The 27848-nt window shown below is 51.9% G+C and overlaps 2 protein-coding genes across 2 annotated transcripts in view; one reads left to right on the top strand and one right to left on the bottom strand.

The window, feature by feature from the left end:
* Positions 1-373: 373 nt before the first annotated feature.
* On the top strand, positions 374-25929 carry RAMP1 (receptor activity modifying protein 1). The gene is made up of 3 exons (XM_071562195.1): positions 374-524; positions 16023-16161; positions 24986-25929. The coding sequence occupies exons 1-3, from the start codon at positions 485-487 to the stop codon at positions 25239-25241; spliced, it is 435 nt and encodes a 144-aa protein (XP_071418296.1). The 5' UTR covers positions 374-484; the 3' UTR covers positions 25242-25929.
* A 482-nt stretch (positions 25930-26411) lies between these two features.
* The window catches only part of UBE2F (ubiquitin conjugating enzyme E2 F (putative)), an 83720-nt gene continuing 82283 nt past the window's right edge, over positions 26412-27848 (bottom strand). The window contains exon 10 of the mRNA XM_071562444.1: positions 26412-27848. This exon is cut by the window's right edge and continues 951 nt beyond it. The gene's annotated coding sequence lies outside the window, so the exon portion shown is untranslated.

Raw genomic sequence — 27848 nt, 5'->3', positions numbered from 1 at the left:
AATGAGCTGCAGGTGGAGCTGTAGGAGCTCGGTAATGATGTTGCACTCGGTTACCCAAAAAAAAAAACCCACAAAATTTATCTTCTCCCTAATATTGCGTTGCTTTGTCTGTTCATATCCAACACATAGAAGGAGTAAGGCAGGATTTTTAGTCTCAGGCTACGGAGAAATTCCTTCCGTGGAGGCAGAAGCAGGGCTAAGGAAACCGCGTGAGGAATTCCGAAGGACTCCTCGGTGCTTTTCTTCTGGACTGTTTGCCCCCTTTCCCGCGGCTCTGGGCTACGGTGCAGAGTGGGAGATCACGAGAGCCTCGCCTCCAGCCTGCTGGCGCCACGGGAGAGGTTTCCCTGCTTCTCCGGAGGGCAGTGGGTGTTGCGCCGAGCGAGCTCCGTGTGGCGGGCGGGGCCGGGTCCGCCCCTGCCCGCAGCGCCGCGGGCGCGGAGCCCGCCCGGCCCGGGAGCGGAGCTGCTCCTGCCGCGGGGCCATGGCCCTGCTCCCGCGGCGCTTCCTCTGCTTCGTCCTGGGTAAGTGCCACTCTGCTTCGTGCTAGGTGAGCGCGGCCGTCGGGACACAACTTCCCCGGGGCCGGTGGGGCGGCAGGAGAGGCTCCCTGGAAGCCCCTCTGTGCTGGGAACGGGCTTCGCCGCCGCTGACACCCTTCTGTCCCTGAGACCTGGGCAGCCTCCAGCCTGGCTTCGCTTGCGACACACACAGCAGGTGGGAATTAAAGGGAGAAATTATTCCAGAGTGCCGGGACGCAGCGAAACATCGTGCTTTGGCCTACAAATCGGAGGTGATGCTGCTTGGTGTGGGATTCCCTGTGTGGTAGCTGAGATGTGCCGAGCCGTGCTCATGCTGGCAGCTGCCCTTGCCTTTTGTTGCAGATTTTTAATTACTGGGTCAGGAGTCTGTGTCTTCCCTCTCCTGAGCTGCAGGGAGAGGAGGTAGTCAGAAGTGCTCTTTCAAACAGGGTTCAATGAGGTCAAATGTTCTGGGTTTTACGTATGATCAGGTTGGAAATTCTTGTTGCCTGGTTGGTTTCATGTGTGCAGCGTGTTCTGGTTTCTTGGCTGCTCCTGGCATTTCAGTTGCAACAGGTAGAGATTTGTGCCGTGCTTGTCACCTGTGTATCCCCAGCAGAAAGCTCAGAGGGACCTGTATTGGTGCTTTGTAGAAGTGTGTTTATTTAAGGAACTTAAACCCTGCACCTCGTCCTAACGCTGATCTGTGAAATCGAAGTGCTCCCTGAGGAAGCACAGAATTCTCATTCTTACCCTTCTTTCTCCTGTGCTGGTTTTCTCCTCCAAACCCTGGTGAAGAATGCATTCAGCTGTGCTGTAATGGGCTTATCTGTACTACATAATCAACTATTTACTGCTGCTCAGCCCTGCAGGGGCAGGAGAAGGCTGTGCCCTTGGACGAGGCACGTTTTCCATGTTCAGTTGCAGGGAAGGGCTGCGGGTCCCTGGCTGAGGAGTGAGAGGTCGGTGCAGAAACCTGCGCCTGGTTTTGCTGCCAGTGAGCACCAACTCCTGCTAGTTAGGATTTCTCTCTGCCCTCTTCCCAGTCCATCTCACTTTCCTGACCCTTCCTTCTCTGGGCTTGGGCACTGTAGCTGTTGAAAGCAAAGCAAGCAGGAGTTGCTGGTGCTCCAGGCTGCTCCTTTCCATCCCCAGTGGGCTCAGAAGCAGCACTGAGTGCCATGGTCTGGTAAAGGGACTGGAGTTGCACCAAGGGTTGGACTTGATGATCTGGAGGTCTTTTCCAACCCAATCCATTCTATGATTCTGTGCAAGCCACTTGCCCTGTGGCAGCTAATCATGGTGCTGTGGGTTTGTTTGTCTTTCACTGCATGCTTCTCCTGGGATTATTTTTTGTTGGGCACACTCTGTGCTGTTTAACAAGAACCCAACCTTTTTGTGCCTTTCTGCTTCACAGCCCTGCACACAGACAGGGGTGCACTGAAACTGCGAGCGAGAATCGAGTACCCACAGTCACGGTGGAGTCATGATTTTTGAGGTCACTGATGCTTCTGAGGAAGCAGGTGTTTTAAAATGAAAATAGTTGTTGTTAAAGAGAAGGATATAAAAAGTATAAAAAAAGCTCTGCTGTTGTATGTGCCAGGATCCTGCTAATGTGAACGTGGAGCTGGCAACACACCTGGAGTGCCTGTGCTCAGCACCAGGGCTGACACTCACATGGGGAGCAGCATCTCTGTGCCTGTAACTGCTGCCAGACACCATTTCAGAGCCAGTTTGGATGGGCAGTGGGTGGGGAGGATGAGTTTTTATGCTTGTGTGTTGGTGTTTTTACTGCCAGCTCATGGGCCTGGCTGCTGCCTTGGAGCTCACTCTCGGATGCTTCCTCTGCCACTAACACACCTCCCCTGCAAACTGTTCAGAGTTTTGTGAGCACTGAATGTTGTTTATGGTGGTCTCCTCCCCAGGGCTGGATTTCTGCCTCTGTAGGCACTCGGCCTGAGCCCGGGGCTCTTGCTGAGGTTGGTCCTGCCCCAGCTGCTGCTTGCTGTGTTAAGCTGTGCTGCTGCAGCCCACAGCAGGATGCAGAAGTGGTCTGTTTCAGAAGAACTAGATACTGTCAGAGGTTGCAACTTCTGCTTCCAGTTGGGAGCATCCTCCCTGCCTTTGGACCACAGCTGCTGCAGGACTTCCTGGTGGGGAGCAAGTCCCTGGCCTCAGGCTTGGCGAGCTGCACTGCCCAGCTGGTGACTCCCAATTCTGTGTGTGCTGTGTGCCATGAGAGGTGACACAGACCCTTTCCCTGTCACCATAAACCCCTGGCTGTACCAAAGCCACAGTCTAGATCTTGGCAGGATTGGCCAAGCATTCCTCTTATGCCAGAAAAGCCTCTCTCTTAAAGCTTGAAGTAACTTCCCAGCAGAGTCTTTCAAAAGCAGTGATGATTGGAATCAGCCATCCTAAAAATAACCCTGGTCTCCTTCAGCAGACCTGAGATCCAGCTGTATCCCAAGGTAACCACTTCTGTTAAGGTAAAATTAGGCTTTTTCTGGTTTTGGCTACAGCTCCCTGCAGAGGCTGCTTAGGAGGGCACGAGCCGTGGTCTTGCTCGTTGTTACTGGGGCAGTGGTGAGTGGCACCTCATCAACTCTGCACTGTGCTTTAGTGTTTAAAGGCAGGGCTGGGCTGTGCAGGTTGGATTTCTTTTGGGTTTAGAAAGCTGCATTACTGAGAGAGGTAAGAGGCAATTGCAAGTCAGGCTGGTAAAACACTCATATGTGATTGATTCCCCACATCTTCTGTCTGTGTAGTAGACCACTGGGTGTGCATATTCTGCAGAAAATGATGCTTTCTTGAAAACAGAAGGTTTTGGCACTTTGTATGACCTCTCCTGGAAAACAGGAAATTCTATGTCTGTTTGTATCCTCTCTTCACCTGCTGAGACTCCTGGAGTCAGGAGAAAAGGTAGAAAGGTAAAACCTTTGAAGTTCTTCAGAGTGCCTTAAATTGTCTTAACTTGTATGTCTGAACAACCTGACTTTGATCCTTGGTGCAAGATGCCTCTGGGAAAAGATGTGGCAGTGAGAGGAGATGCTTTGGGTTTTCTGCACGTGCCTGTGAGCCTACAGGAAGGATGCAGAGGGACTTTTATAAGAGCATATATAGGAGAAGAGGGCATGGATTCAAACAGAGAGAGTGGGTTTAGATTAGGTATTAAGAAAAAATTCTTCCCTGGGGTGGTGGTGGGGCCCTGAACCAGAGAAGCTGTGGCTGCCCCATCCCTAGAAGTGTCCAAGGCCAGGTTGGATGAAGCTTGGAGCAACCTGGGATAGTGGGAGCTGATGGCAGGGGGTTGGAATGAGATGGTCTTTGAGGTCACTTCCAACCCAAACCCTTCTGTGATCCTGTATTCCTGTTGCCCTGTAACCATCCTTAAACCATTATCCCTTGCACCTTGATACCATTGCTTGGAGCTTTGCAGGCTGTGGTCAGCTCACCACTTGAATTTTCTGGACTTAAAAATAGTAGTAATAAGAAAAGATGAACAGTAAAAGTAACAAGGGAGGGAAACCTCTGCAGGAGCTGCTGTGCAAGTCAGGAGGCTGCAGCACCACTGCTGAATTCTGGGGGGTGTTAGGATTGTTTATGTCTCCTCTCAGCAAAAAGCACACTCAGTAATGCCTGTCAGTGATTTGAGTGCCTCTTATAAAAGACTTCCTTTAAAGTCTAATTGAAGGCTACTGTGGCTCTGTGAAAATCCTCTGCAATATTTATGGCTTGGCCTGTCAGAAATCTCTGACAGTAAAGTAAAAGCACTTGAAACTTGCTATACATTAAAAATATGTGAGTAGGGAAAACCAAATTGCCTCCCCCCTGTAATTTCTTACATACTCCCATACATGCTAGTTCTATTCCTTTGGAAAGCAGTGGCCTGTGGATTTGGTAGGGTGGATGGGAGAGGCTGTACTACCAGGTCAGGAAGCCACGTGGCTTTGAGAAATTGAATTGCATTTATTAACTCTGAAATGCTGCTGAGTTAAAGAGCCATTAACATCAGTGCCATGATCTCCCATTTGTGATGACCCTGGAGGTTGTGGGTGATGAAAATATAAATGCTGTGACCTGGATGGAATTAAATTAGAGACCTCATAATGCCAAAAAAGTGGGGTTGCCATCCTTTGTGTTTTCCTAGGGCTGGGAATCAATACTGGGTCATGGCAGAGTTGAGGGAGGTCCTGGAAAGCTGTGGGTGGGAGTGTGGAGTTACTGCTGTGTTGGCAAGTTCCTGCTGCCTCCTGGGCAGCTGTGAGGTCTGGCTGTGTCGGTGTTAGGGGTGTCTGGGGCAGGTTTGGGCCCCAAAGTGATGGCACAGACCCTGCTCCCAGGGAGGACTGAAAACACCACTGGCTTGGAGAGCATTAAACAAAACTCCTAAAGGGGAAACTCGGCATGTTTCAGCCCAGTCAAATAGCTAAATGCTTTTTTCTCATCTAAAATATATCCTTGGCTGGGGTTTGCCAGGCTAATTCCCACCGTGGTGGGGGTGAATACCAGGGAATCCTGGTCCCTGTCTGCCGTTGTGCTGCTACAAACTGGCTGCTTTTAATCATCAGTCCTGGTAATGAACCTGCTTCATGTTCCAGTCCCTTGTCTCTCGGTGCTTCTACAACATGAGCCTTGGGGGATTTAAAAGCACATCCTGACAGCCTCAGGAAAGCATCCCAGCAGGTAAGCAGGCAGCAGCCTGAGTGAAAACCTCTGGAGCTCAGCCAAGGGCAGGGTGCAATCCCTCCAGGCTTCCTTGTGTCCTTTGGGTAACCTTTGTTGGGAAGGGGGCAGTGCTGTGTGTGTGTGAGTTGCAGAGAGGTGCGATCTCTGTGCACTGCTCAGCTGGAAGGAAAGAAAACTGCATTGAGAAATCTGTTAAAAAAGAAAATAGATTATTCCTGGGCTGCTCAGATGGCTCAACAACAGATTTTAGTCTGGAAACTCTGGGTTGAAAGTATTGAGTCAAGCTGCTGCTCTGCAGCCTGTGATGAATGAACCAACAAGACAAGGACACTATTTATTTTGGTGTCCTCCCTAACAAAGTTTTGTATTTACTCATTATGTGCTGCTTTGTAGGCAATCTGTTGGATTGCCCAGGCACTGATTTTGTTATTGGTTTTTTTTTTAATCTTGAAGATAATTCATTAAAATGGTAGATGGTCCTATGTAGCAGAATAGTCCTTGTTTAATGCACTCAAACCCCTGAAACCTGAACCACTGAGCTCACAGCATGTTATCTCCAAACTGATGCCAAGCACTTTTAACCTTGGTGTTACTTTCCCTGTTCTTATTTTAGTCTCAATCAACTGAAATAGCTGAAGGAAAAAATACTCTGGAGGGGTGGGAGGAGAGTGCATTTGCCTTTGGCACATTCCTGAGATCCCTGGGTATGGCTGCTCATTTCTCCCTGGCTTTCTGCAACCAGCCCAGCCTGGCTTTGAGACCGAGCCCATATCTGTCCTCCCGTGGCATCCCATGCTTTGTTGGTGTTTTAAAAACAGCTCCAAAGCCCAGGTCTAAGGCTGGGTTAAGGTGTTGGGAAGGCAATGCTGGAAGCCACAGTCCTGTCCTGGGAGGCAGGAGGGATGTGGCTTGTTCCCAGGGCTGGCATCCCTTCGCCCCAGGATGCAGCTGCTGCCAGCCATGGGCTGTTTGCAACAGAATTCATTGGGGGTCCCTGGTTTCTTCCACCCTCCTTCTGGCAGCAGAAGGAAGAGAGGTGTTACCAAAAGGGGAGAAATACAAGATGAAAAATCTGGTGCAAGTGGGTAAGTTCCCAGCTGCTGTAAGAAAAAAATCCCAGTTTGATGCAGAGGTAAAACAATAGTGTTCTGACTCTTGTGTCACATGCCAGAAATTTATTACCAATATGTTAACACATTATCTCTATAATACCATTCTCTACATACTAAATATAACACATGATGAGACAGGAAGTTTTAAGGCTCTTAGTGTGCCATATAAAGGAGCGTTGGTAACAATTATTTACCTTTTGATTATCCCTAAGCAAAGGTATTTGTGGTGGTCACAGCCACAGACAGTTTGAACTCGGAATGGGTGAGGCCAGGGCTGTCCACACGTTGCCAGTGCATGTCTAAAACCTGTGTTTTCCCTCCATTCAATCAAGGAGAATTATTTTCCAAAAGACCCCACCAGTCACTAAGGATATAATTATCTGTCTAACTAACAGCTCATTGCAGATTGTTCCCTCCCCTGGTTTGCAGTCAGCCAGCTATTGGGTTTTAGCATGTTAGGGTTTAGATTTCCTTTCTCCTTCACCTCTTCTTGGCTAGTTTTGATTTTATTTTACTTACTGAATGAATTTCTGGGGAGATGTAAAAGTATTTGCCATTCTGCCCTCTGCAGAATCAAGTCTAGAGAAGTGAGCTTGGCAGCCTCTGATGGATGACAAGGACATTCCATAACTCATGCTAATACAGGTGAATACTCAGAACTTAAAGGCCTTTAATCTGATTTATTAACTCGGTGCAGGAAAGGGGGACTTCATCCCAGCTCCTGGAATGGTTATTCCCTTCATTTTATTACACAAAGCAAAATAGAGAGAGAGCTTTTTTTCCCCAGCCAGCACTAATGAGATACTTTGCATGCAGCTGAACATAATCATGGAACCCAAAAGGATCTCAGAGGTTTGAAATTTGGCCTCCCGTTGTGCTGGTGAAGGAAGGAAGTGATTTATCCATCGAGCTGATACTTTGATGATTTGTAGGCATTCACTTTTTGCTGGGATGATGGGAGTGTTTTGAGGTTTTGCTGTCATTTTATAGCTATTACAAGAGGGCACAAAATAAACTGTTTGAAAATAACCACCAGGGTATTTTTAGTTGAAGTTGAGGTAGGAGCCAGCTGCCTGAAAGCAATGCCTGTTTGAGGGCTTTTTTCTCATTTTTATGGTTTTTTTTTAAGCAAGTGCAATGTTAAGCTGATGAGACACTTGGCAACCAGCAGATTTGATGATATTTTTGTTGATTGGGGTGTTGGGATTCCTGCTCAGACTAGGCTGTGAGTTGAGGGGAGCAGGGACAAGGTGCAGAGGTCACTGTGGGTGTTGGGCAGTGTCATCAGCAGCAGTGAAACCCCCTGTGTGCAGGCTGAAGGCCAGGGTGGTTTTCACTTCAGTCTCCCAGATTATTTTCCTCCCTGAAGGGCTGTCACTCTGGGGCCCAGAGCTGGGATGGTGGCAGGTCCCTGTGCTGGCTCCAGGGAGTGGCACTGGAGCTGCTCCAGGTACCTCCCACCACACTGGGCAGAGCACCCTCAGTGCTCAGATGGGGCCTGTGGTGAAACCTGGTGCCCTTCAAGGCTGTTGTAGGCTCAGGTGTGTTACCAAAGATCATGAGGCTGCCCAAACCCAGGGGTGCAGTCAGTGGTCCCTGTGCCGAGAGCCGTGTCCTGGGGTGCAGCTGAGCCGGTGGCTGTTTGGGATCTGCTGGTTTCCGCTTGACCTTCTCCTGTTACTGCCTTTCACTCTGAGTAAGTCTTTATGCCCAGGGATGTTTATCCCCCAGAGTGTTTCTGGAACATCCAACCTGACTTTGGTGAAGGGCAGCCCTTTTTCTGGCTCTGCTCCTGTGCTCCATGTCCCCCACAAATGGGACCTCTGGGGATGGACCCCAGCCTGCTCCTCAGGCCCACCATGTCCTGTGCTCCATTCCCTAAGAATGGGAGCCTTTGGGTCCTTTGGAGAGCATCTGCCACCCAAGCTCTCCACCTGGCCAGGTCCCTAACAGGGGACTGGCCCCAGCTTGGCTGAGCAGGTACTTTCTGTACCAATTCTGCATTCAGGTGTCCACTGTCTCCCAAGAAACAGGGTTGTACACTGCCCCTCTCCCTTCCTTACTGCCCTGGCACAGCACTCAGATCACGGCTACTCCTGCCACGGTGTGTATTTGTAAAGGTCTCATTTTGCTGGGATTTAATGGAATTGGCCAGCAGGTGTTAATTTGGTGTCAGGGGAGGCTGTTTGATGAGCAGGCCCAGATGGAGGGAGATGGAGCACACAAGCCTTGGGTCACACTGGGGTCACAACAAACCCCTGCAGCTCCAGGGTTGGGGCAGAGTGGCTGGGAAGTGGCCCAGAGGAAAAGGAGCTGGTGGTGGTGTTGGCCAGCAGCTCAACATGACCCTGTGTGGGCCCAAGTGGGCAAGAAAGCCAATGCCACCTGGCCTGTGTCAGCAATGGTGTGGCAACAGGGCCAGGGCAGGGATTGTCCTCCTGTGCTGGGCACTGCTGAGACCAAATCTGAAATCCTGGGGTTCAGTTTTATGCCCCTCAGGACAAGAAAGACGTTGAGGAGCAGGAGCGTGTCCAGAGAAGGGAGCAGGAAGGGTCTGGAGGAGCAGCTGAGGGAGCTGGGGGGGCTCAACCTGGAGAAAAAGAGACCCGGGGGGACCTCAGGAGCAGGGAGCCAGGTGGGGATCAGGCTCAGCTCCCAGAGGGCAAGCCATAGGACAAGAGGAAGTGTCATCAAGTTTAGCCTGGCGAGTTTTAAATTGGATATTCAGAAAAATGTTTTCACCCAAAGGGCCTATTGGAACAGGCTGCCCGGGGCAGTGGTGGAGTTCCCATCCCTGCTGCTGGTATTTAAAAGCCATGTGGATGTGGCACTTGGGGACATGGGTTAGTGACAGTGTTGGCAGTGCTGGGTTAAGGGTGGGACTCAATCACCTTAGGGGGCTTTTCCAAGTGAAACATTCTGTGATCCTGTGACCTGGGGGGCCAGGGGAGGCCTGGGCCGTGCTCTGCCCTGGGCTTGCAGTGCCTGCAGGTCACTCCTCAAGGCAGCACAAGCAAAGCCCCAGCCCCACGTGTGTTTTCCAGGGCAATATCCGATTTCCTACCAACCACTGAGCTTTCCTAGCCCTGCCTCTTCATTTAAGTTTTCCCCTGCTGTGAAGCTTTTTTCCCCTCTGAGCCTGAGTGACTTCTGCCCTGTCCGCACTTCCCAAGTCCTTGAGTCCTCTGAAAGCTTTTGTGTGGATTCATGGCACTGAGGCTGTCAGACAGGTGGAATTTGGGGTGAGCCCTCTGTCTGCAGCTTCAGCTGGACTTTGTAACCATGTCCAGGCTGTGCTTACAGACTGCTCTGCTCAAGTAGTAGCTGAGTGGTTTCTTTCTGCTGCTCCATCTGCATCCCCTGGAGCAGAGGGCAGGCAAGGAGGGGGGGATGCTCCTTCTCTTCTTTGAAAAGAGCAGTGGCAGCATGTCCAAGACATCCTGGGATCAGCCTTCCCTAGTGCTGGGACAGAGGCAGATCTCCCCTCACCTCCCAGCATCTGCTCTGCCTCTGAAATCCTCACTGCACTGTGACTCAGCGGTGTGGTGAAATATCCCCACTCCCTTTCAGCACATGAAAACCCCAAAATCCCAGGAGTTCCCTCCTAATTTACATCCTGAGTGGTTATGTTGGGAGACAAAGTCCTGTGGATTAAGGGACAGTGCCACAACACACCAAACTGAACAAGAGTGCAGTGGGTGGGGGAGGCAGAGACTGCCTGGGTTTGGGACTTGAGGATACTCCAGAAGCATCCATGAGCAGGTTTGGGATGGGATGTTCCTGTGCAGGTCTCTGTCTCCCCTATGAACACCTGCAGGCTTTGGACCCCTTCATCCATCTCTGTTTCCAAGCTGCTTCAGAGCCCCAACAGCCCCCAGAGCCACTGTCCCAGGAGCTCAGGGTTGGGGCCAGTCTGACCCAGCCAGGGAGGAGAGGCTTTAAAAATACATTTCCTGTGTAAAACCAGGACAGAAATATCCTTGCAGGGCTCAGAGGTTTCGTTTGACTGCGGGGGCACATCCAGGGCTGTCAGCAAGCAGAGGTGTGAGCAGATGGCTCCTTCTTTCTCAGGGAGGGATACACAGCACTGAGCTGGCCACTCTGCCATTCCCAACTCCAGCATCTGCAGTGTTCTGTCCCCCAGCTCCAGCCAGAGTGGGACACAACTCTGTTAAGCACCAGCTTAGTTTTTTCCTGGTAACCAAGAGAGTTTGCAAGCTCTGAAGCTGTGCTGAGCTGGCAGCTGCCCAAAGCAGCCTGGGCAGGAGGTGTGTTTTTAAGCAGAGGGAAACCAGACCCTTCCCAGGGGTCTGCAGATGCTGGAAGGGCCAATTTTTCCTGGGTTTTTTTTGGCTCTGCTGAAGTGAAAGGGAACGTGGTGAGAAATGCACTTGGTGAGAACCAGCCCATCTGGTCTGTGTGTAAATGGGGGTCCCAACACCCAGGGAAGGGTTGAAAAGGAAAATGAGGTGGTGGCCTGGGGGTAATGAACATGTGCTTTCAAGGCTTCTCAGGGCTGTGCCTGCAAAATCCCCTGCTCAAAACCTGCTCTCCTGGAGCCATGAGGTGCCTCCAGCTGGGACATGGGGCTGTGATCCCCACTGGAGGTTTTTGTCACCAGGGTGAGTGGCCTGGCAGGGACAGCTGAGTGTGAGGTGGCTGTGGGTTGTTGGCCACAAGAAAGTGGGGCAAAATCAGGTTTGGGGTTAGTACCCAGGTTGGCAGCATGGACTACATCTGCCTGGTTAGTTTTAATCCCAAGGTTTGTACCTGCTGAGGCAGGATTTGTCCCACAAGACAGGGACATGGCAAAGGCAGGGATGGAATCTCTCAGCAGACGAGCACCAGGTTTCCAGCTCTTGCTGGATTTTATTCTGCAGCCAAGTCTGAACCACGAGACTTCAATCAAACAGCAAAATCACCACCCCGAAAAGGAGGGGAAAACAGACTGTTTTAATGTCAGGCTTGTTGAGGGCACTAATCATTTCACAGTGGGGGGTACAGCATTTGGGAGGAGCCCAGAGGAAGATACTGGGATGTTTGTTCTTAGAGCTCAGAGCTTTGCTGGTGCTACATGTGCCTTGTTGTTGTCAGCCCTCCTGTGAGTGTCACTTTGCAATTCTCTGCCATCTTTGGGATTCAATGAGACCTCCAGGCTTTTTGATGATTATCTGGCTCTTTCTTGCTCCATGCCATGAAGCCCTGAACATTTTCCCCCAGAAAGAAGATAGTCACTGTGGTGGATCCAGCAGTGTCCTGTTGGTCCTTCAGTGCTCTGGGCTTCCTGTGGTGGTGGGTCCCACCTGGTTCTCTCCCTGAGTTACTTCTATACAGCATTAGGGTGAGAGGTGAGAGGGGGAGTGGTTTTGAGTCCACCTTGAATCACAGAATCAGTTGGGTTGGAAGAGACCTCCCAGATCATCAAGTCCAACCCTTGGTCCAACTCCAGTCCCTTTACCAGATCATGGCACTCAGTGCCATGGCCAAGCTCAGCTGAAAAACCTCCAGGGATGGGGAATCCACCCCCTCTCTGGGCAGCCCATTCCAATGCCTGAGCACTCTCTCTGCAAAGAATTTCTTTCTGATCTCCAACTTCAATTTCCCCTGGCAGAGCTTGAGCCCATCGTGCCTCCTTGTCCTATTGCTGAGTGCCTGGGAGAAGAGACCAACCCCCACCTGGCCAGAACTTCCCTTCAGGCAGTTCCAGACAGTGCTGAGGTCACCTCTGAGCCTCCTCTTCTCCAGGCTGAACACCCCCAGCTCCCTCAGCCTCTCCCCACAGCACTTGTGCTCCAGTCCCTTCTCCAGCCTTGTTGCTCTTCTCTGGACCTGCTCCAGTACCAGCACCTTGGTGGGATCTCCCCAGAAATGAAACTGCCTTACTTGGGCCTTGCTGCCCCCAAGTGTCCCAGTGCACACATGTCTTGAGCAGCATCCAGAGGTCGAGTGGCAGAGGGTGGGAAGGCTTGCAGGAATGCCTGGGAACTGGCAACATGCCATGCCCAGTCTGAAATCTCAGATCTGTTCTTGGGCTCTGCCATCCTCCCTGCCTCTGCCTCCCCACAGGGTTAGTCACACATCCCAGCAAGCCCAAGAATTCCTGGAAAACTGAGGAGAATATGGCCAGAGACCAAGGAATTGTGCAGAGGGGACACTGATGTAATGTGCAAAACCCTCTTGTGGAGAAAGCTCAGGGATTTCTGCTGGTGAACCATCACCATGACAAGTGTGTGGGCTCACAGTGGTGGCAGGAGGAGGGGGTGGGACCCACCAAGCTGTTTCTGGAGGGTGACCCAGAGCTCTTGGCCCAAACTGTAGCTGTAAGAAGTGCAATCTAAGAAGGTCCAGTTGTTTTGCCAAAATTTTTTGTAAAAATTCAGGACCAACACTATTTTTCTGCTGAAATCAATGTGAGACAGGTTTTTTGCAGCTAACCTGCAGCAGATGGGACTCTCCAGGACATCAATCCCAGGGCAATCAAGAGGACCTGGGGTGCCTGCAAAAGCTGTCCCTCCAATCACTGCTGCTCTCCAGATGTTTCCTGTGAGGAAGCAAATGAAGGATCCTTAAACTTCATCTTTTAACAGGCAATCAGGGATTCTCTCAGCAGGAAAGGTTGTTCATCAACAGTTCTAGTGATAGAAGAATGGCTTCCCACTGCCAGAGGGCAGGGGTAGGTGGGATATTGGGAAGGAATCCTTCCCTGTAAGGGTGGGCAGGCCCTGGAACAGGGTGCCCAGAGAAGCTGTGGCTGCCCCATCCCTGGAAGTGTCCAAGGCCAGGTTAGACAGGGCTTGGAGCAACCTGGGACAGTGGAAGGTGTCCCTTCCCATGGCAAGGGGTGGAATGGGATAAGCTTAAATGTCCCTTCCAACCCCAGCCATTCTGGGCTTCTGTGATTCTCTTGTCAAGGTGGCACCTGAAGGCCATGCAGAGCTTTGGAGGCACTGCATGGTTCCAGTGGAATGCTCCCAGAGAACCACTGCATTCCTGCAACTCCTGATGCCCTTTTTCCTGAGGGAATGGGAATGACAGGGGCCCATGACAGGGAAGCTCTTTGGAGGCAGCTCAGCCTCAGTATAATCATGTTTTGGAGCTCATTTATTCAGCAGCTCCTTATGGCCTTCACAAATGGATGCTGCTAAGTACAGAGACATGACTGCTCCAGAGCTCAGTTATTCACAGCTCACTGCAGCTGACTTAGACCATCTCCATCAGCAGGGCTGAGGGCACAAGGAAAACCTTCTGGAATGAGAACCAGGTGACACAAAAATCTCTCCCTGCTTTTTTTCCTTTGCTGTTACAAACTCTGAGCCCTTCCCAGCTTGAAGTGGGTTTGGAGGAAGTCTGTGGGGCAGCAGGGATCTGTGGGTTTAGGGGGGGACCATGTGGAAATGCAGCAGGAACTTCTCACTTTGACCTTAAAATGTGCAATTACAGCTTCAGTCTGTGAGAACTCCCCAGTCAGCTGAAAACAAAAGACCTTTTTGGCCTCGCTGTGCCCGGCTCCATCCTGGCAGCACTTTCACAACGGGCTCTGTTGGGCTTTGCTCCTCTTGGATGCTGTTTGCCTCTGATCTGTAAGACAAAAGGGCCCTTGACCATGTTAAAAATCATGTGAAGGGTCTTGGTCACTGGCTGATGGTCTGGTTTTCGTGCAGACTACCAGCCATATGTGGCTTGCAGCTCCTTGCAGCAGCTTGTGGTTCTGAGTTGCTTCATCCCCGTGGTTTATTCAGGGTTTTTTCACTGTTTCTCCTCTCTCCACCCCAGGTGGAGCTGCCTCTTAAGGTGTTTTCCTCCAAAAAGCTGTGTGGTCGTCAGGAGACATTTGGGATTGACATCCCTAAGGATGGTTGTGGTGCAAGGATGTAGGCTCATCCTTGCTAAATGAGAGTGGGAGGAATGCAGCCAGGCACAGTGCAGCCTGGCCACACTGTTAACTCCTGCTTCTCTTTCTCCTTGTGCTGCATCACAGTTGAATTTCCTCAAGTGGCTTTGTCTTCCTCAGTTTCTCTGTGCTTTGCGTGCCACTCATTCCTCCTGGCTCTGTTTCTTCCTTTGCTCCTCAACCCCCTGAGCTGCTCATCCATCTGCTTTCTGGTCTGTTCTCTCCCCTCCCCTCTCCCCTCTTGCTCTCCTGCTCTGTGCTTGACGTGTTCCCCAGCAGCGTTTTCTCTGCAAGCTGCTTGTCCAGACGTGTGATGGGCATAAAATTTACAGGGCCCTTGTCCTTCACAGTCCAGTGCACACACCTCACCGAGGGGTGACCCCTTGGGCTGGCACCTGAGCCTCCCTGGGATGCTGGTGCTCACTCAGCCGAGGCTGTAGGGAAGGGGGGAAAAGCCTCCCAGCCATCAATCATCCTTGAGCCTGCCCAGAGACTGAGATCTGCAGCCAGGCCCTCACGGAAAATTATTGTACTTTCCCTCCTCCTTCACCTTCTCCTCCTCCTCCCTTGGTGCATCTCTTCAGCATCTGGAGACCTCCCATTTCAGAGCAGGGCTTATCTCTGGCTGAGGTGCTGTCAGATGAGCCCCTGGCTGGTAGCAGCTGGGGAGAGCTTTAGGTTTTGATAAACTCAATTTTATTATTGCATCAGTGAGGGTTTAGTGCTCCTTAACTTCTCTTGGCTCAGAAACTCACAGTTGGTGGTGGGAGGCAGCATGGGAGCCCTGCAGCCAACCAGGAACATCACCCAGGGTTCTGAGGGGCCCTTCCCACCCAAATTCCCTGAGTTCCCACCCATTGCCATAGGATGCTGGTACCTACATGCTCTAAGGATTTTGGAGGCTGCAGAGGGATGATGTCCCATGGTGATGTCCCTTGGCCACTAAATAAAAGCAGCTAAATCCTGTTGTGTTAAAAAAATAGGATAAAAATAAAGCACAGAGTTATTCACACGTGGCAAAAAATAGAGCTGGTATGCAGTGCCTGCCTGCAGTGTGTTCCAGGAGCTGCAAAGGCACTAGTGGCTCTGTGGGACCATGGGAAAGGTGTTATTTATAGCCAGGCTCAGTAAATCATTCCTCCAAAGATTTGTTTCCCCTTCCCTTCGTAGCATCACTGTCCTTTCCCTTTCCCCTCTCTAACAACATTGCACTGGTTGTGCACGAGCCTGTGAGCAGCATCTCTGCCTTTTCTGCTCCCAAACCTGAGGTACCTCGTGGCAGGGACAGGTACCCAGAGGTGGATCAAACCAGCACTGTGCACCAGGGGTGGATTTCCCTGTGCCAGACTCTGTGCTGCATTGGAGGTGGATGTTTGTTCCCAAATGGGACACCGGGCAGGAGCTTTGCTTGGCACCAGCAGGGATCAGGCTGGGAGATGTGGGGTCATTCCCCTCCTTCCCCAACACACTTACTCGTTTTGTAAACTGAAAACCTGGGCATTTGCAGTCCAAAGGCATGTGCCAGGTGATCAGCAGAGAATAAATCTGTATCCTTACCTGGCCTGTCTTGAATAATTGATTTATCAGCATGAGGCACTTGGGAGGGGAATGGAGACTGATGCTGAAGGGGCTGAGGGGTGTGAGGAGAGAAATCAACCCCTGGGAAGGAGGTTTTGGAGCACCTGGTTGGGGAAGGGGTTGCTGTGATGTCAGCTCTGCTTTGGTGGGTGCCCTCTTGGGGGTGCAGGGGCTGTGCCATGACCCGCAGCAGCAGAGCCTGACCCTGCCTGCCCCTGGCCTGTCTTGCAGCCCAGCACTTCATCGCGGCGACGGCGTGCCAGGAGCCGGACTACGGCTGGATGATCCGGCACTACTGCCTGAGGCAGTTCCAGCTCAGCATGGAGGGCATCGGGCAGCGGCTCTGGTGCGACTGGGGTGAGACTGTGAGGTAAGTGAGGCCTCTCTGCTCCTCCCTCTTGTGACAACCCCACGGACAAGATAGTGCAGTGGGCTGGGAATTGCCAGAACAGCCAGGCCCAAGGGGTGGCAGTTGTTGGACAAGCACTAGTTGGAGGCCAACAACTAGTGGTGCACCCCAGGGGTCAACACTGTCCTGCTTAACCTCTCCGTTATTAATAGTCTGGGTGATGGGACTGAGTGTAATCCCAGCAAACTTCCAGATGACACCAAACTGGGAGAGGTAAGTGACACACCAGGGGGTTGTGTTGCCATTCAGAGGCAACACATCCAAAAGGAAGGAGGAATGGGCTGATGGGAGCCTCCTGAAGTTCAGCAAGGGGAAGGGCAAAGTCCTGAACCTGAGCAGGAACAGCACTGTGCACCAGGACGTGCTGGGGGCTGCCCAGATGGAAACCACCATGGCAGAAAAGGAGCTTGGGGGCACCAGGTTGAACATGAGCCACAAACATCCTGGTGGCAGAGAAGGTGAATGGGCACAAAAGAGGCATGGAAGGTTCTCTCTGAACACCAGGAAATGCTATTTCACTGTGAGGGTGGCCAAGCAGTGGCATTGCTGGCCTGGGGAGGATGTGGAATCTCCATCCTTGGAGATACTTAAAAACCAGCTGGACATGGTTATGAGCAACCAGCTGTGGGTGGCCCTGCTTGAGCAAGGGTGTTTGGATGAGGGAGGTGGGTCTGCAGAGCCATTCTTTGGTTAAAGAGGCTTTCAAGGAGCCCAACCTCAGCAGGGCCTGGCAGTCAGGAAGGCAGTTGTGCAATGCAGCTTCAGTCAGGGAAGGCCACATCTGTCTGGGGATCAATGGGTTAATAAAGCAGCAGATTTGGACCCCCCTCACAGCTGCTGGTGACTCACAGCTTGATGGACATATTTTCCATGAGATTTTTCATTTTTGTCTCAGCACTCTGGTTCTCCAGTTGGTCCAAAATGCCACAACTCTGCCTGAAAGCCCCATACCCCAGTGAGAGGCCCTCAGACCCTCTCTGAGAGAATCCCAGGCTGTCCCACTGGACCTGCTGGCTCAGCCCCTGCTTCCAGAAGTTGTGTGTTGATTTTTCTAAGCAACTGGAGGGAGAGGCTGGAATGGTATGGCATGGCAGTCCTCTGCTAAGCCTCCTGTTTGTAATCAGTGTCAGGGAGTCAGAGGTGATTTATGGCTTGGGAGAAGTGGAGGTGCAGCCTCCTTCCCTCCTGGAGTATCTTTGGGGGATAATGAGGGTGATAAGGGAATCCTGCTTAGTGCAGCTGCATCAGGGAGTAAAGGGATGTTGCATATAAGGAATCTGTTCGATTTTGGGGTGTTCTGGTTTTATTTTTGTTGCAAGCAACCTAAACAATGCTTTCTTTGGATTAGCTTTTTCCTATTTATCATCAGAGTTTTTCAGTCCCACCATGGCATAAATCATTCCCCTGCTGAGATGGGAGGAGTGGCCATGTGTCAGTGTGAGGGCTTGAAAAGAGAAAATAAAAAGCCTCTTTCCACCTTCAGCTGACTTTCCATATTGTACAGCCTTGTGCTGTGGCCTTTCCCTGGGGAAATGGAGCATTGGACAAAATGAGCTCTTGGGACACCAGTGGGGATGGAGGTCAGCTGGAAATGGGGAGCAGCTGGTGCTGTTTTGCCCAAAAACTAGAGGTTTTGCAAGATTTTGTTGCTTTCCTGCTTTGTGGCCCTTTCTTCTGTGCCAGATTAAAAGCCACATGCATTTGTGTTTATGTATTTTTCAGTCAAAGCTTGGACTCCATGACCTTGGAGGTCTTTTCCAACCTTAGTGGTTCTATGATGCTATTCTGTGATTCTAAACATGCATACTGGGTGTGCTGAGTGTCCCCCCAGGGGCAGGGCTTTGCTTGTGGTCCTGGTTTGGTGCTGTCTGCAGGCTTGGTGAGCTCCATCCATCTCCTCCCCCAGCAAAGCCACTGCCCAGGGAGCAGAGGTGTTTTGAAGAGCTTGTTCTTTATCTCCAGCGTCCTGTTTTCCTCCTAAATAGCTTCAACTAAACTCGTTATCCTGGAGGAAATGTTGATAAGCTTGCAGTGTGTAATTTGATTGCCTGAGTCCATTTGCTCCCTGTGAACACATGGCTTGGGGTTACTTAAGAGATGACATTCTTCTGATCCTCTCCTGCCCTCGGGACACTGGGAAAAATGGGGTGGGAGTAGCTACTGCAGTAAATAATCTGCAGGGATGTGGGGTTTGGATGCCCACCTTGCTCAGCAGCCTTGCCCCCTGGGTGTGCTGGGGAAGCACCATCCCCTTTGGACAACAGGGAGATGTCCCAGCAGAATGGGAAGGGGGTGGCATAGATGGCTGGTCACCCCTCTGGCTTTAGGGGAAGGATTTGGCTTCCACCAGGTGTGAGACAAAGAAATAGAAATAACCCACCTTTTGCCTAGAGCCTGCTCTTTCTGTATCTTCCTCCAAACCGAGGAATTTTGATGCTTGAAATCTGTCTGAAACAAGAATTGTTGGGAGGTTTTGCCTCTGCCAGGACCTGTACCACTGCCAGCATCAGGTTGGGAGCATTTAATGGGCCTGTAAGGCCCATCATTTCCCATCATTTCCTGCTCAATTGAGGATGACATGAAGGGAACATCTGGATAAATGAGTTGTCTCAGCAGAGTTAATTGTGGTTCACTGGTCCCATTTAGAGGCTGCAGATGCTGCTCCCACCTTCCCCTCAGGGCCATCAGTTCAGCTCTTTGCTCACTGGTACTGCAGCATTCCCGTGTAACAGAGGGGTCTCTTGGCACCAGGAGTGTTTGCTGAGGTTGGGCTTGGACCACACTGACAAGGACCAATGCTCTGAGGTTTGTCCAGCACGTTTGAGCTCTGTTGGCTTTTTGAGCTGTGCTTATGTGGGGAAAGTTGATGGGTTTTGATATGGAAGTCTTCATTGTAGAGCAGGGGAACTTGGGTGAGCTGTTACACACCTTGGGAATGGGATGCCAGGTGGCTTTTAATTCCAGAAGCTGGCTGTGAACAGGGTCTCCTGGGAAGGGAGAAGGACTAGTGTGCCCTTCCACACCGAGAGGTGTTTTCCCTTGGGTCATCTGGTGTCCTTCCCTGTCTTTCTCCACAGAGGACGAGTGTTCTGGAGTGGCCTCGGACGCTCCTCGGATCCTCAGCATTCTGGTGTTTTGTTTCCCAGGGCTTGTGGCTGTCCTGGGGTTTAAAAGCCAGGGGGGCTCCTGCATGTCATGGCCCCTGCCCCCCTCCGTGCCCTCCGTGGTGGTGGCCGAGCTGCTCTGGGCGGGAGCTCAGCTGTGCCTGATGAATTATCCCAAGGATCAGCGTGGCTGTTTGGATTCCAGGTGCAGGCTCGTTGGCGTGGTGACTGAGCCGGGGATTAGCCGTGGTGTCCCTGGGGGCAGCTATTCTGGGGCTGTGGAGCGCTGCTGGCGGGGCTGGGGCTGCTGCAGGGGTCGGTGCCGGCCGCCCACCCGCGGCTGCGGCGGCGGGAGCCGATGGATTGCAGCGATTTTTCCTGCTGGGTTTGGGCCGTGGCCAGGGAATGGATTTGCCGACGATCCCTGCGCGGCGTCGTGAGCGGGACGGGAGGGACATTCGCGGCGCCGCAGCTGCGGGTGTCACTCCAGCCGAGCAAGGCATCTTCATCCCAGATATATCCACCCCGTGGCATGCCTGAAAATCTCCAGGGAATGCTGTCCCCTCGCCGCGGGCATCCTGCGGGGAAGGAGCGCCCCGGTGGGAACGCGCAGGTCCCCAAGGTGCAGGTGGGAGGAGCTGCCGGCTCTGGCACTCCTGGTGCCCGGCCCTGCTCCAGCCCTGCCTGGGGCTGCTCCTACAGCTGCCAGGGCGCTCACACCGTGCCTTCGGGTTATTTATCCATTATTTACACAAAACAGATCGATCCATTCCCTTATTATCTCATTATCTACTTATTTATCTTCAGCTTGCCAGGTCCCACTGGGTACCCTTCAGCCTGCCCTGCAGTCTTGCAGAGGAGGAAATCAGTGTTTTCTTTTAATTTACAAAGCAAAAGGAAAGCCTTGTGGTAATTCTTTTTCTCTTCTAAAGCAAGGAATGCGGGGAGGATAGGAAATATCGTGATACTCGTGGCAGAAGAGAGAGCTGTGAACCTTCATGAAACACTGTCTGCATCCAGGTGCTGTCAAGGAATAAGTGCCAGATCCAATTCTAGTCTTGTGTGCAGTGGTAAAAAGACAGAGGAATGCCTTAGGATTTATAGCAGTGTGAGCATCTGGATGCCATCAAACCCTAAATCAGTCCTTGACTGCTTCCCACCAGCAGCCTGGCCCCATCTCCCTTCATCCCCACGGAGTCCACAGTGCCCCTTAAACCCAAACCCTTTCCATGGTGACAAGGAAAACAGTTTCAAATGCAGTTCATGTTGGGTAGGTAAAAAATACTGAGACGTAAGCAAGGCTGTGCTTTTCAGGGCCAGCTGCCTGTCTCCTGCAGTGGGGGGATCATCTGGGAAAACCTGCCCTGCTCCCAGGGCTGTCCTACAGCAGCTCAATAACCACAACTTCTTAATAATCTTGTAGGAATTAAAGCTGGTCTTTTAGGGTGTTTCAGAGGATTTTAACCTAAGATGCTGCTGTTTGAGGCAAAACCAAGGGAGAGGAGGAGGCAGAAGAAGCAGGAGGGGTGGTGTGGGCACAGACCATTTCTCCTGCCATTCCTAGTGGTGTCCACAGAGACACTGTGGAACTTACTGAAAGCACAGCCAGGGATCTTCCCATGGTTAACTCCCTGCTTTAGTCTTCCCTCGAAAGGGATTTGGCAATGCCTTTCTCCTGCTTGCAAGGATATAACCTCTGGTGGCTATTTTGGAAGGTCTGTGCCCTCTCTGGGTTGGAGGAAATGGTGTTTGGGAGATGGAGGTCTGCAGGTGAGCTGTGGGGTTGTCTGAAAGCCAAAAGCTGGACTCTGCCTTTGCCATGGGCAGAATGGAAGCTTGGGATAAAGTTTGGTAGGGAAGCCCTCCTGTTGAGTCAGGTGATGCAGCGAGTCCTTCCTTACCTCCTGAACTCCTTCTCAGAGGGGAGTCTGGGTGTGGCAGATCCAATCTTGGCCCCAGATTTAGGCAGCAGTTTAAAGGATTATATAGGTGGAGTTGAATGTCTGACTTTGTGTTGGCAAACCAAGTGTATTACATGTATAAAATAAATTATTTATTTTATCGATGATGGTAATGATTAAAGACCTTACTCAGAATTTACTACACAGTATAGTTAGAACTGTGACTGTGGTGCCCTATTTATTAAAACAATGCTATTAAAGTGAGCAAAATAATTATGAAGTGAGGTTGATGTTACTCACCATAGCAACAGCTTTAGGTAAATCCTGACCCCTCTGCCTCCTCCATCCATCACTGGCAACCTTTGCAGGTGGGCTGCAGTTCAAGCTGTTGTACCCCCGCTTGGGCAGAGCATCCTGCTACAAGTTTCTCTCCAAAGACTTTTAACTCTGTGACTGAGGTTACTTATTACTCTTTCTGGACACCAGGAATAACATGATCATCCTGTCAGCTGCTGGAGCTCAGCTCAGCCTTGCCTGGCATGGTGGGAGACCTCACTCTCCTGGGCTGGATTGTGCAGGGGGAGGGAGGGCAGAGCTGGGCAGGAAAACAAGATATTTCACCATCACCCCGGGCTGAATTCCCGGTGGAAAGGTGCTGGCATGGTGCTAACTCAGGAATGCAGCTCTGCCTGTGGGCAAAGAGAGCCAGATAGAATCATAGAATCGATTGGGTTGGAAAAGACCTCCAAGATCATCGAGTCCAACCCTTGGTCCAACTCTAGATGCCCTTTTGGAGCTGCAGTGGGATGAATGTTTGCCAGGGCTGTGGCAGGAGGAGCACACTCAGCCCCGGCCACCAGCCCTGCTGCGCTCCAGAGGGATCCTGAGCCTGCCTGACAAGGCATCACAGGCAGGCTGGATCACAGCGGGCTGGTTTATCCCCTCCCAGGGAATGGGTGGATCCCTTTGGGGGATCTGCAGTAGCTGGTGGTGTGTCTGTAAGGAGCAGGTCCTCAGTGCCCTGTGTGTGGGTGCTCTGTGTGTGGGGACGGACAGGAGAGGGCAGGGACTCCCAGGGCCCGCGGAGCTGGCAGGGATGGACCCAGCTGGTGGGTGGCAGGTGCTGTCTATGGATGGCCAAGGCTCTCCGAGATAAAGTGGAAGAAATTAACACAGTTGTTCACAGTTGGGAGTTTGGCTTTGCTTTTAGGTGGTGGTTCATCAAACTATGATGGCCAAGTATTCTTTGTGTGAGCAAAGGACAGAAATCATCTCTCGAGGAGCATCCAGACTTGCTTTCCCTTGGCCAGGAGCTCAGCAGCCCCCGGTGTCCTCCTGCACTTGTAGCTGCTGCTGAAAACAGTTTATTTTCCTGCCGGGGCCCTCCCACTCGCTCCCCGCTGGGCTCTGGGGGTGTGTGGGGTGGGCCTGGGGCGTGGCAGTGCCCACAGTGTCACCCTGCTCCTGTCACCCTGCTCCTGTCACCCTGCTGGGGACACCGGCCCATCCGGAGCACGGGGGCTTTAACCAAGACAGCAAAGACTCAGAGTGCCATCAGCCACCCCATCAGGATGGAGGGACCCCCTTTCCCCCCCGGACAGGCAGTTGTGCCCCCAAAGCCCCTCCTTGCCCCCTGTGCTGCTCAGCTCCCCCCCTCGGGTCCGTCCTCACCTCCGGAGCCGCCTGAGCGCTGGAATTTGGCTGCTGCCTCCATGCAAAGGGCTGTTACAATTTATCCTTTCATCGCTGGCACTATTTGGCTTCGGTTACTTGAATGTCTTCACATCTAATGATGGGAGCAGCTATTTATCTCCACAGCAGCGCGGTCAGAGCCGGGGGAGGGCTCAGCCAGCTACTGTGTGGCCCTTCAGCTTTAAAAATAGCTTTTATTCACTTCTCTTAACACTTTCCCTCTGGTTCCTGAAGATGCTGCAGCTCCCGAGATCTCCTAAGGATGCTGATGAGCAGGAAATGGTAATTGTGCCCATTGGGATGCTGAGCAGGATCTGCAGTTGGCAGCTGCAGGCGCCCCATTAATTAAATCACCGGGCTCGGCAGGGGCTGCCGCGGCCCCTGGGCACAGCCTGCCCCAACCCGGCCCGAGGAGCTGCACAGCAGGCTCTGCACAGGGCTGGGGAGCTGCCTGTAAAATAGTTCTTCCCCCAGGCAGGTTTTTAATTGGTGAGCTGGGGGTTGGTTTGCTTTGCCTCTCTCGGGTTAGATGTGACTAATTGGGCTGGGGCAAAAAAGAGATGTATTTTTATGCATAGCTGGTTTTAAAGCAGGGAGGGTTTGAGGTGCTGGGTGATTCCTGTCCTTCCAGGGGATCGAGGGATGGGCCAGCACAGGGACAGTGCCTCTGGCTCAGAGCTGCTCCTGGTTTTCCAAATATTTAGGGAAAAAAAGGAAGAATGGACTTGCTGGCTATAGAGAGGTGGGATGGGTCATGGTCCTTCACAGCCCCAAAGCAGGCAGCTGGTTCCTGTGCCACCTCCTCAGTTTTAGGCAGTTATAAGGAGAATTTTCAGTAGTTCAGTGTACTCATTTCTGTCTCCCTCTGGCTGAAGCCACACAGGCTGGAGGATGGTGCTCCAAAGGCTCCAGCTGAGCTGCTCCGTGGCTCGGGATGGGCTTCCTGAAGGTCTCACTTAAAATGTGGGTCCATCAGATAGCACTGGTTCAGCCATGAAATCCCATAAAAATTGACACAAACCAAACAAGAAACCACCAAATTTGTTATTTTTGTAAATATTATTTCTGTTTTCATGTCCTTCTGTAGATGAAAACTGCTTGTGCTTTTGGCTGTGGGTCAGGACTCAGAAGTGCCATAAAGTGGCAAAACCTGATGGGAATGTAAAAAAAAAACCCCATATTTCTTTATACTATAAACTCAAAAACCTCATATAGTTTTATATGGGTTATATAAATTTAAAAAAAACTACATATTTTTATAGGGCCATGTATGTGTCTTTATCAGGATACAACTCAAAAAAAATCAGTAAAAAATTTAATAAGTAGCAACTCTAATGCAATCTCAACAAGTACACACCTCTGTGATAGCAAGTATGTATTGCACAGGGAGGGATACATTATGTTGCCCTTGTATGTTACAAATTGGAAATTATATGGTATACACTTTGTATTACAAATTTTATATACTTATTGTGTAGTGTATATTGCATAGACTCATAGAGTGGATTGGGTTGGAAAAGACCTCCGAGATCATCAAGTCCAACCCTTGGTCCAACTCCAGTCCCTTTACCAGATCATGGCACTCAGTGCCACGGCCAAGCTCAGTTGAAAAACCTCCAGGGATGGGGAATCCACCCCCTCTCTGGGCAGCCCATTCCAATCCCTGAGCACTCTCTCTGGAAAGAAGTTTCTTCTGCTCTCCAACTTCAATTTCCCCTGGCAGAGCTTGAGCCCATCGTGCCCCCTTGTCCTATTGCTGAGTGCCTGGGAGAAGAGACCAACCCCCACCTGGCCAGAACTTCCCTTCAGGCAGTTCCAGACAGTGATGAGGTCATAGATGTGTATATAGATATGTATTATAAATTGTATTATAGATTTTTGTATTATACATTACATATAATGTATATTATAGGATAGATGACATATATTGTCTCTATATTATGTAATTATAATACGTTATATTAAGTGTAATATGTAAGATAGTAGATAATGTTCTATGATGCAGACAATTCCCGCTGTGAGGGGAAGGGGCCGTTCCCCTCTCCGGTGCTGGTCCCGGTGCCAGCCGGTGCTCTGTGTGTGTTGCAGCACGTACGGGGAGCTGACCAACTGCACGGTGCTGATCGCAGAGAGGCTCGACTGCTACTGGCCCAACCGGCAGGTGGACGAGTTCTTCGTGGCCGTGCACAAACAGTACTTCAGGAACTGCTCCCCGTCGGGCCGGGCGCTGCACGACCCCCCGAACGGCGTGCTCTGCCCCTTCATCCTGCTGCCCGTGCTCGTCACGCTGCTCATGACGGCGCTCGTGGTGTGGCGCAGCAAGCGCAGCGAGGGCATCGTGTAGGAGCGCCCCGCGGCCGGCGCAGAGCGGGGACGGGGCAGCCCCTTGGAACGTGCCTGGATTTTGGGACGACCCCGGCGGAGGAGCATCACGGAGGGCACCAGGCGCTGGAAGCAGGGACAGCATCGCCACCGCTCCTCCTTCGCCGGTACCCTCCGCACTGCGGGTTCCCAACAAACGCATCCTTTAGGACAGGGTGTGGGGCAGAGCGGGAAGCTGCCCAGGCAGCAGGGAGTCCTCCTGGCACACCGCGGGGCACCAGCGCTGCTGCAGCTCCGCTCCGCCTTTCCCAGCTGCTCCCCTGCTGGCAAGCACCGTGTGCCAAGAGAGAATTTTTAAAGAAAATAAAAGGTACAAGGACAGGGGGTGGGGGGAGTTGAAATCCTGCCGGTCCCGCAGTGCCGGCGCAGCACCGGCTGTACCCGCGAGGGCGGCGGGTCTGGGTGCAGCGGGAACTCCACGGCTTCCTTTTTTCCCTTTGGTTTTGTTCCTCACCCCTGGAAAGGCATCTTCTCCCTGGCCCCCAGCACAAGGACAATGCCTGCACAGGGTGGGTTTTGCCTGGATGGTGGGGAGCAGTGGGTGAAAGGTGGCAGTGGGAGGTGGCACTGGTGGTGACCGTGGCAATGCCCTGGGGCTGACAAGGAACGGGAATAAGGTGCTTTTCCTACCGAAATAAATACATAAATAAACCAGGTGCCTGTCTCGGTGCAAATCCTCAGCACTTCTGTGCAGGCTGCGGTCAGAGGCCCCTCCCTCACTGCCCCCAGGGGCTTTTGTGATCCCAGTGACCCCCACCCCGTGGGCACTGGGGGCCTCAGGGAGGCAGGGGGGTCCCTGGGTGTGGGTGGGCAGGTCAGGGATCTGCCCCTTCAGCAGCATCCAGGAGTGGGGTCAGATCCCTCGGCGGGAGACTGGGCAGCACCAGGGATAGGATGGGATCCCTGACCCTCCCCCTGCTCTCTGCCCTCCCCGACACCCCTCCGACCCTTCCGTGCCTTGCTGGGTCAGGAAGGGGGTCCCTGGGGAGACCCAGCTGCTGTTTCACCCCTGGCCTCACACTTCCCAAATGCACATGCCAGGCAGTGGGACACACAGCCCTCTGCCTGGCCCACCCAGCCCAGGCCCCTTCTAACCCAAACCAGTCTGTGAGTCTACAAATATACATAGAAATCCATATAAAATAAGTGCACATATATATTTATAAATACACAACCCCCCAGCTCCTTGTGTTCAGGAGAAATTAGTTCCATTTCTTTTCCTGGATGGTGAGGCAATGTGCTCTTCTGGGACAAGTTGTAACATTTTCCTGGCCCTGGATATCCTGGATGGGCACAAACCAACACTCACACCTTCTTTGCTCAAGGAAAGGACTCTGAACATCCCTTCAAGTGTAGGACCCCAGGAAGGCTCAAAGGGAGGTTGCACTTAACACCTGCTGTCACTGAAGTATTTAACAGTGCCCAAACTTTATTATTCTGCTCATCTCCTCCGAGCAAGCAAAAATACAGGGAAGGGGTTTAACAGCCAGAGTGTGCTGGGAGGTGGGGATGGGCTCTGATGGCTGCAGCTCTAGGTCTTCTCTGGGACCCCAAACCTGCTGCTCACCCTGGCACAGCTCTCCCTGGGCAGCACCCTAGAGCTGCTCTGCCCTGGGTGCACCTGCAGCAGCTTCCTGGCATGAGTGGGGAGCCAGGAATGCATTACAGCCCAAGAAATGGGAGCGTGACCCCTTTTCCCAAAGGATGGATGGTGGTAACAGTGCCAGGCTGCCACTACAGCAAGGATTACTCATCTTCACTACAGCAAACTGGTTCAGAGTTTTCAGCTCAAAACCAAGAGAATCCTTCTGACGCTGTAAACAAAACCTGGATGTATTTCCCAACCTTTCTATTTTTGTGTTTTACCTCTTACCCTCCCTGACACTTCTGTTTGGCAGCAAAGATCTCACTGCACCTGCCTGCTTAAAATAACAGGCTGAGCCAGCTTTCACTGTGAACAAACACTGGCACTGTGATCCACAGGTGAGGCTCTCCTGCTGCATCCCATCCCTGCATTTCATCTCCCTGCTTTCCCAGACCTTCCATCACATCTGCAGGAGCCTGGGAAGCTGAAAGGGAAAAGGCACAGGGAAAAGAACACACCGAGTTGTGCTGTGCTTAGTCTGCACCCCAGCTCTGCCTCGCTCAGGATGGAGATTATCCTGATTTCCTTCAGTGTCTGCAGAGAAACAGGAAAGTGTGAAGGGGGGTGTGAAGACCCAACAGTCGATGCCCAGGTGTCACCCACACACTTGCTCCGTATGAAACCACAGACATTTATTTCTATGGTTTATCTATTTATGAAAGCTCCAATCAGTTCCATCAGCCCCCTGTGTGTGATCCCAGTCCCGGACAATGCCCAGGGAGCTCTGGCACAGGGACTGATGTGATTCCTGAGGTATGTGCTCCTGTCCTCTGCAGGCTCTCTGCTCACACTCTGTGCCAGCCACAGCTCCCCACAGAAAAGGCAACTGCACCATCACATCCTTTCCAACCACTGAGAAAGCCAAGCGTGCTCAGGTGAGTGGGGTGTGTTCTGGGTCCCAGGTGCATCATTCCCTTCCAGTGC

Source organism: Pithys albifrons, chromosome 8 (assembly GCF_047495875.1).
Source record: "Pithys albifrons albifrons isolate INPA30051 chromosome 8, PitAlb_v1, whole genome shotgun sequence".
Taxonomy (NCBI): domain Eukaryota; kingdom Metazoa; phylum Chordata; class Aves; order Passeriformes; family Thamnophilidae; genus Pithys; species Pithys albifrons.
The sequence above is the reverse complement of the archived record's forward strand: the minus strand, read 5'-3'. Positions and strand labels throughout refer to the sequence as shown.

Excerpts from the sequence above, each read along its gene's own strand:
- RAMP1 (XM_071562195.1), top strand. The coding sequence starts at position 485 with ATGGCCCTGCTCCCGCGGCGCTTCCTCTGCTTCGTCCTGG. Across the intron at positions 525-16,022 it reads CTTCCTCTGCTTCGTCCTGG|CCCAGCACTTCATCGCGGCG; the intron begins GTAAGTGCCACT and ends CCTGTCTTGCAG. Across the intron at positions 16,162-24,985 it reads GACTGGGGTGAGACTGTGAG|CACGTACGGGGAGCTGACCA; the intron begins GTAAGTGAGGCC and ends TGTGTGTTGCAG.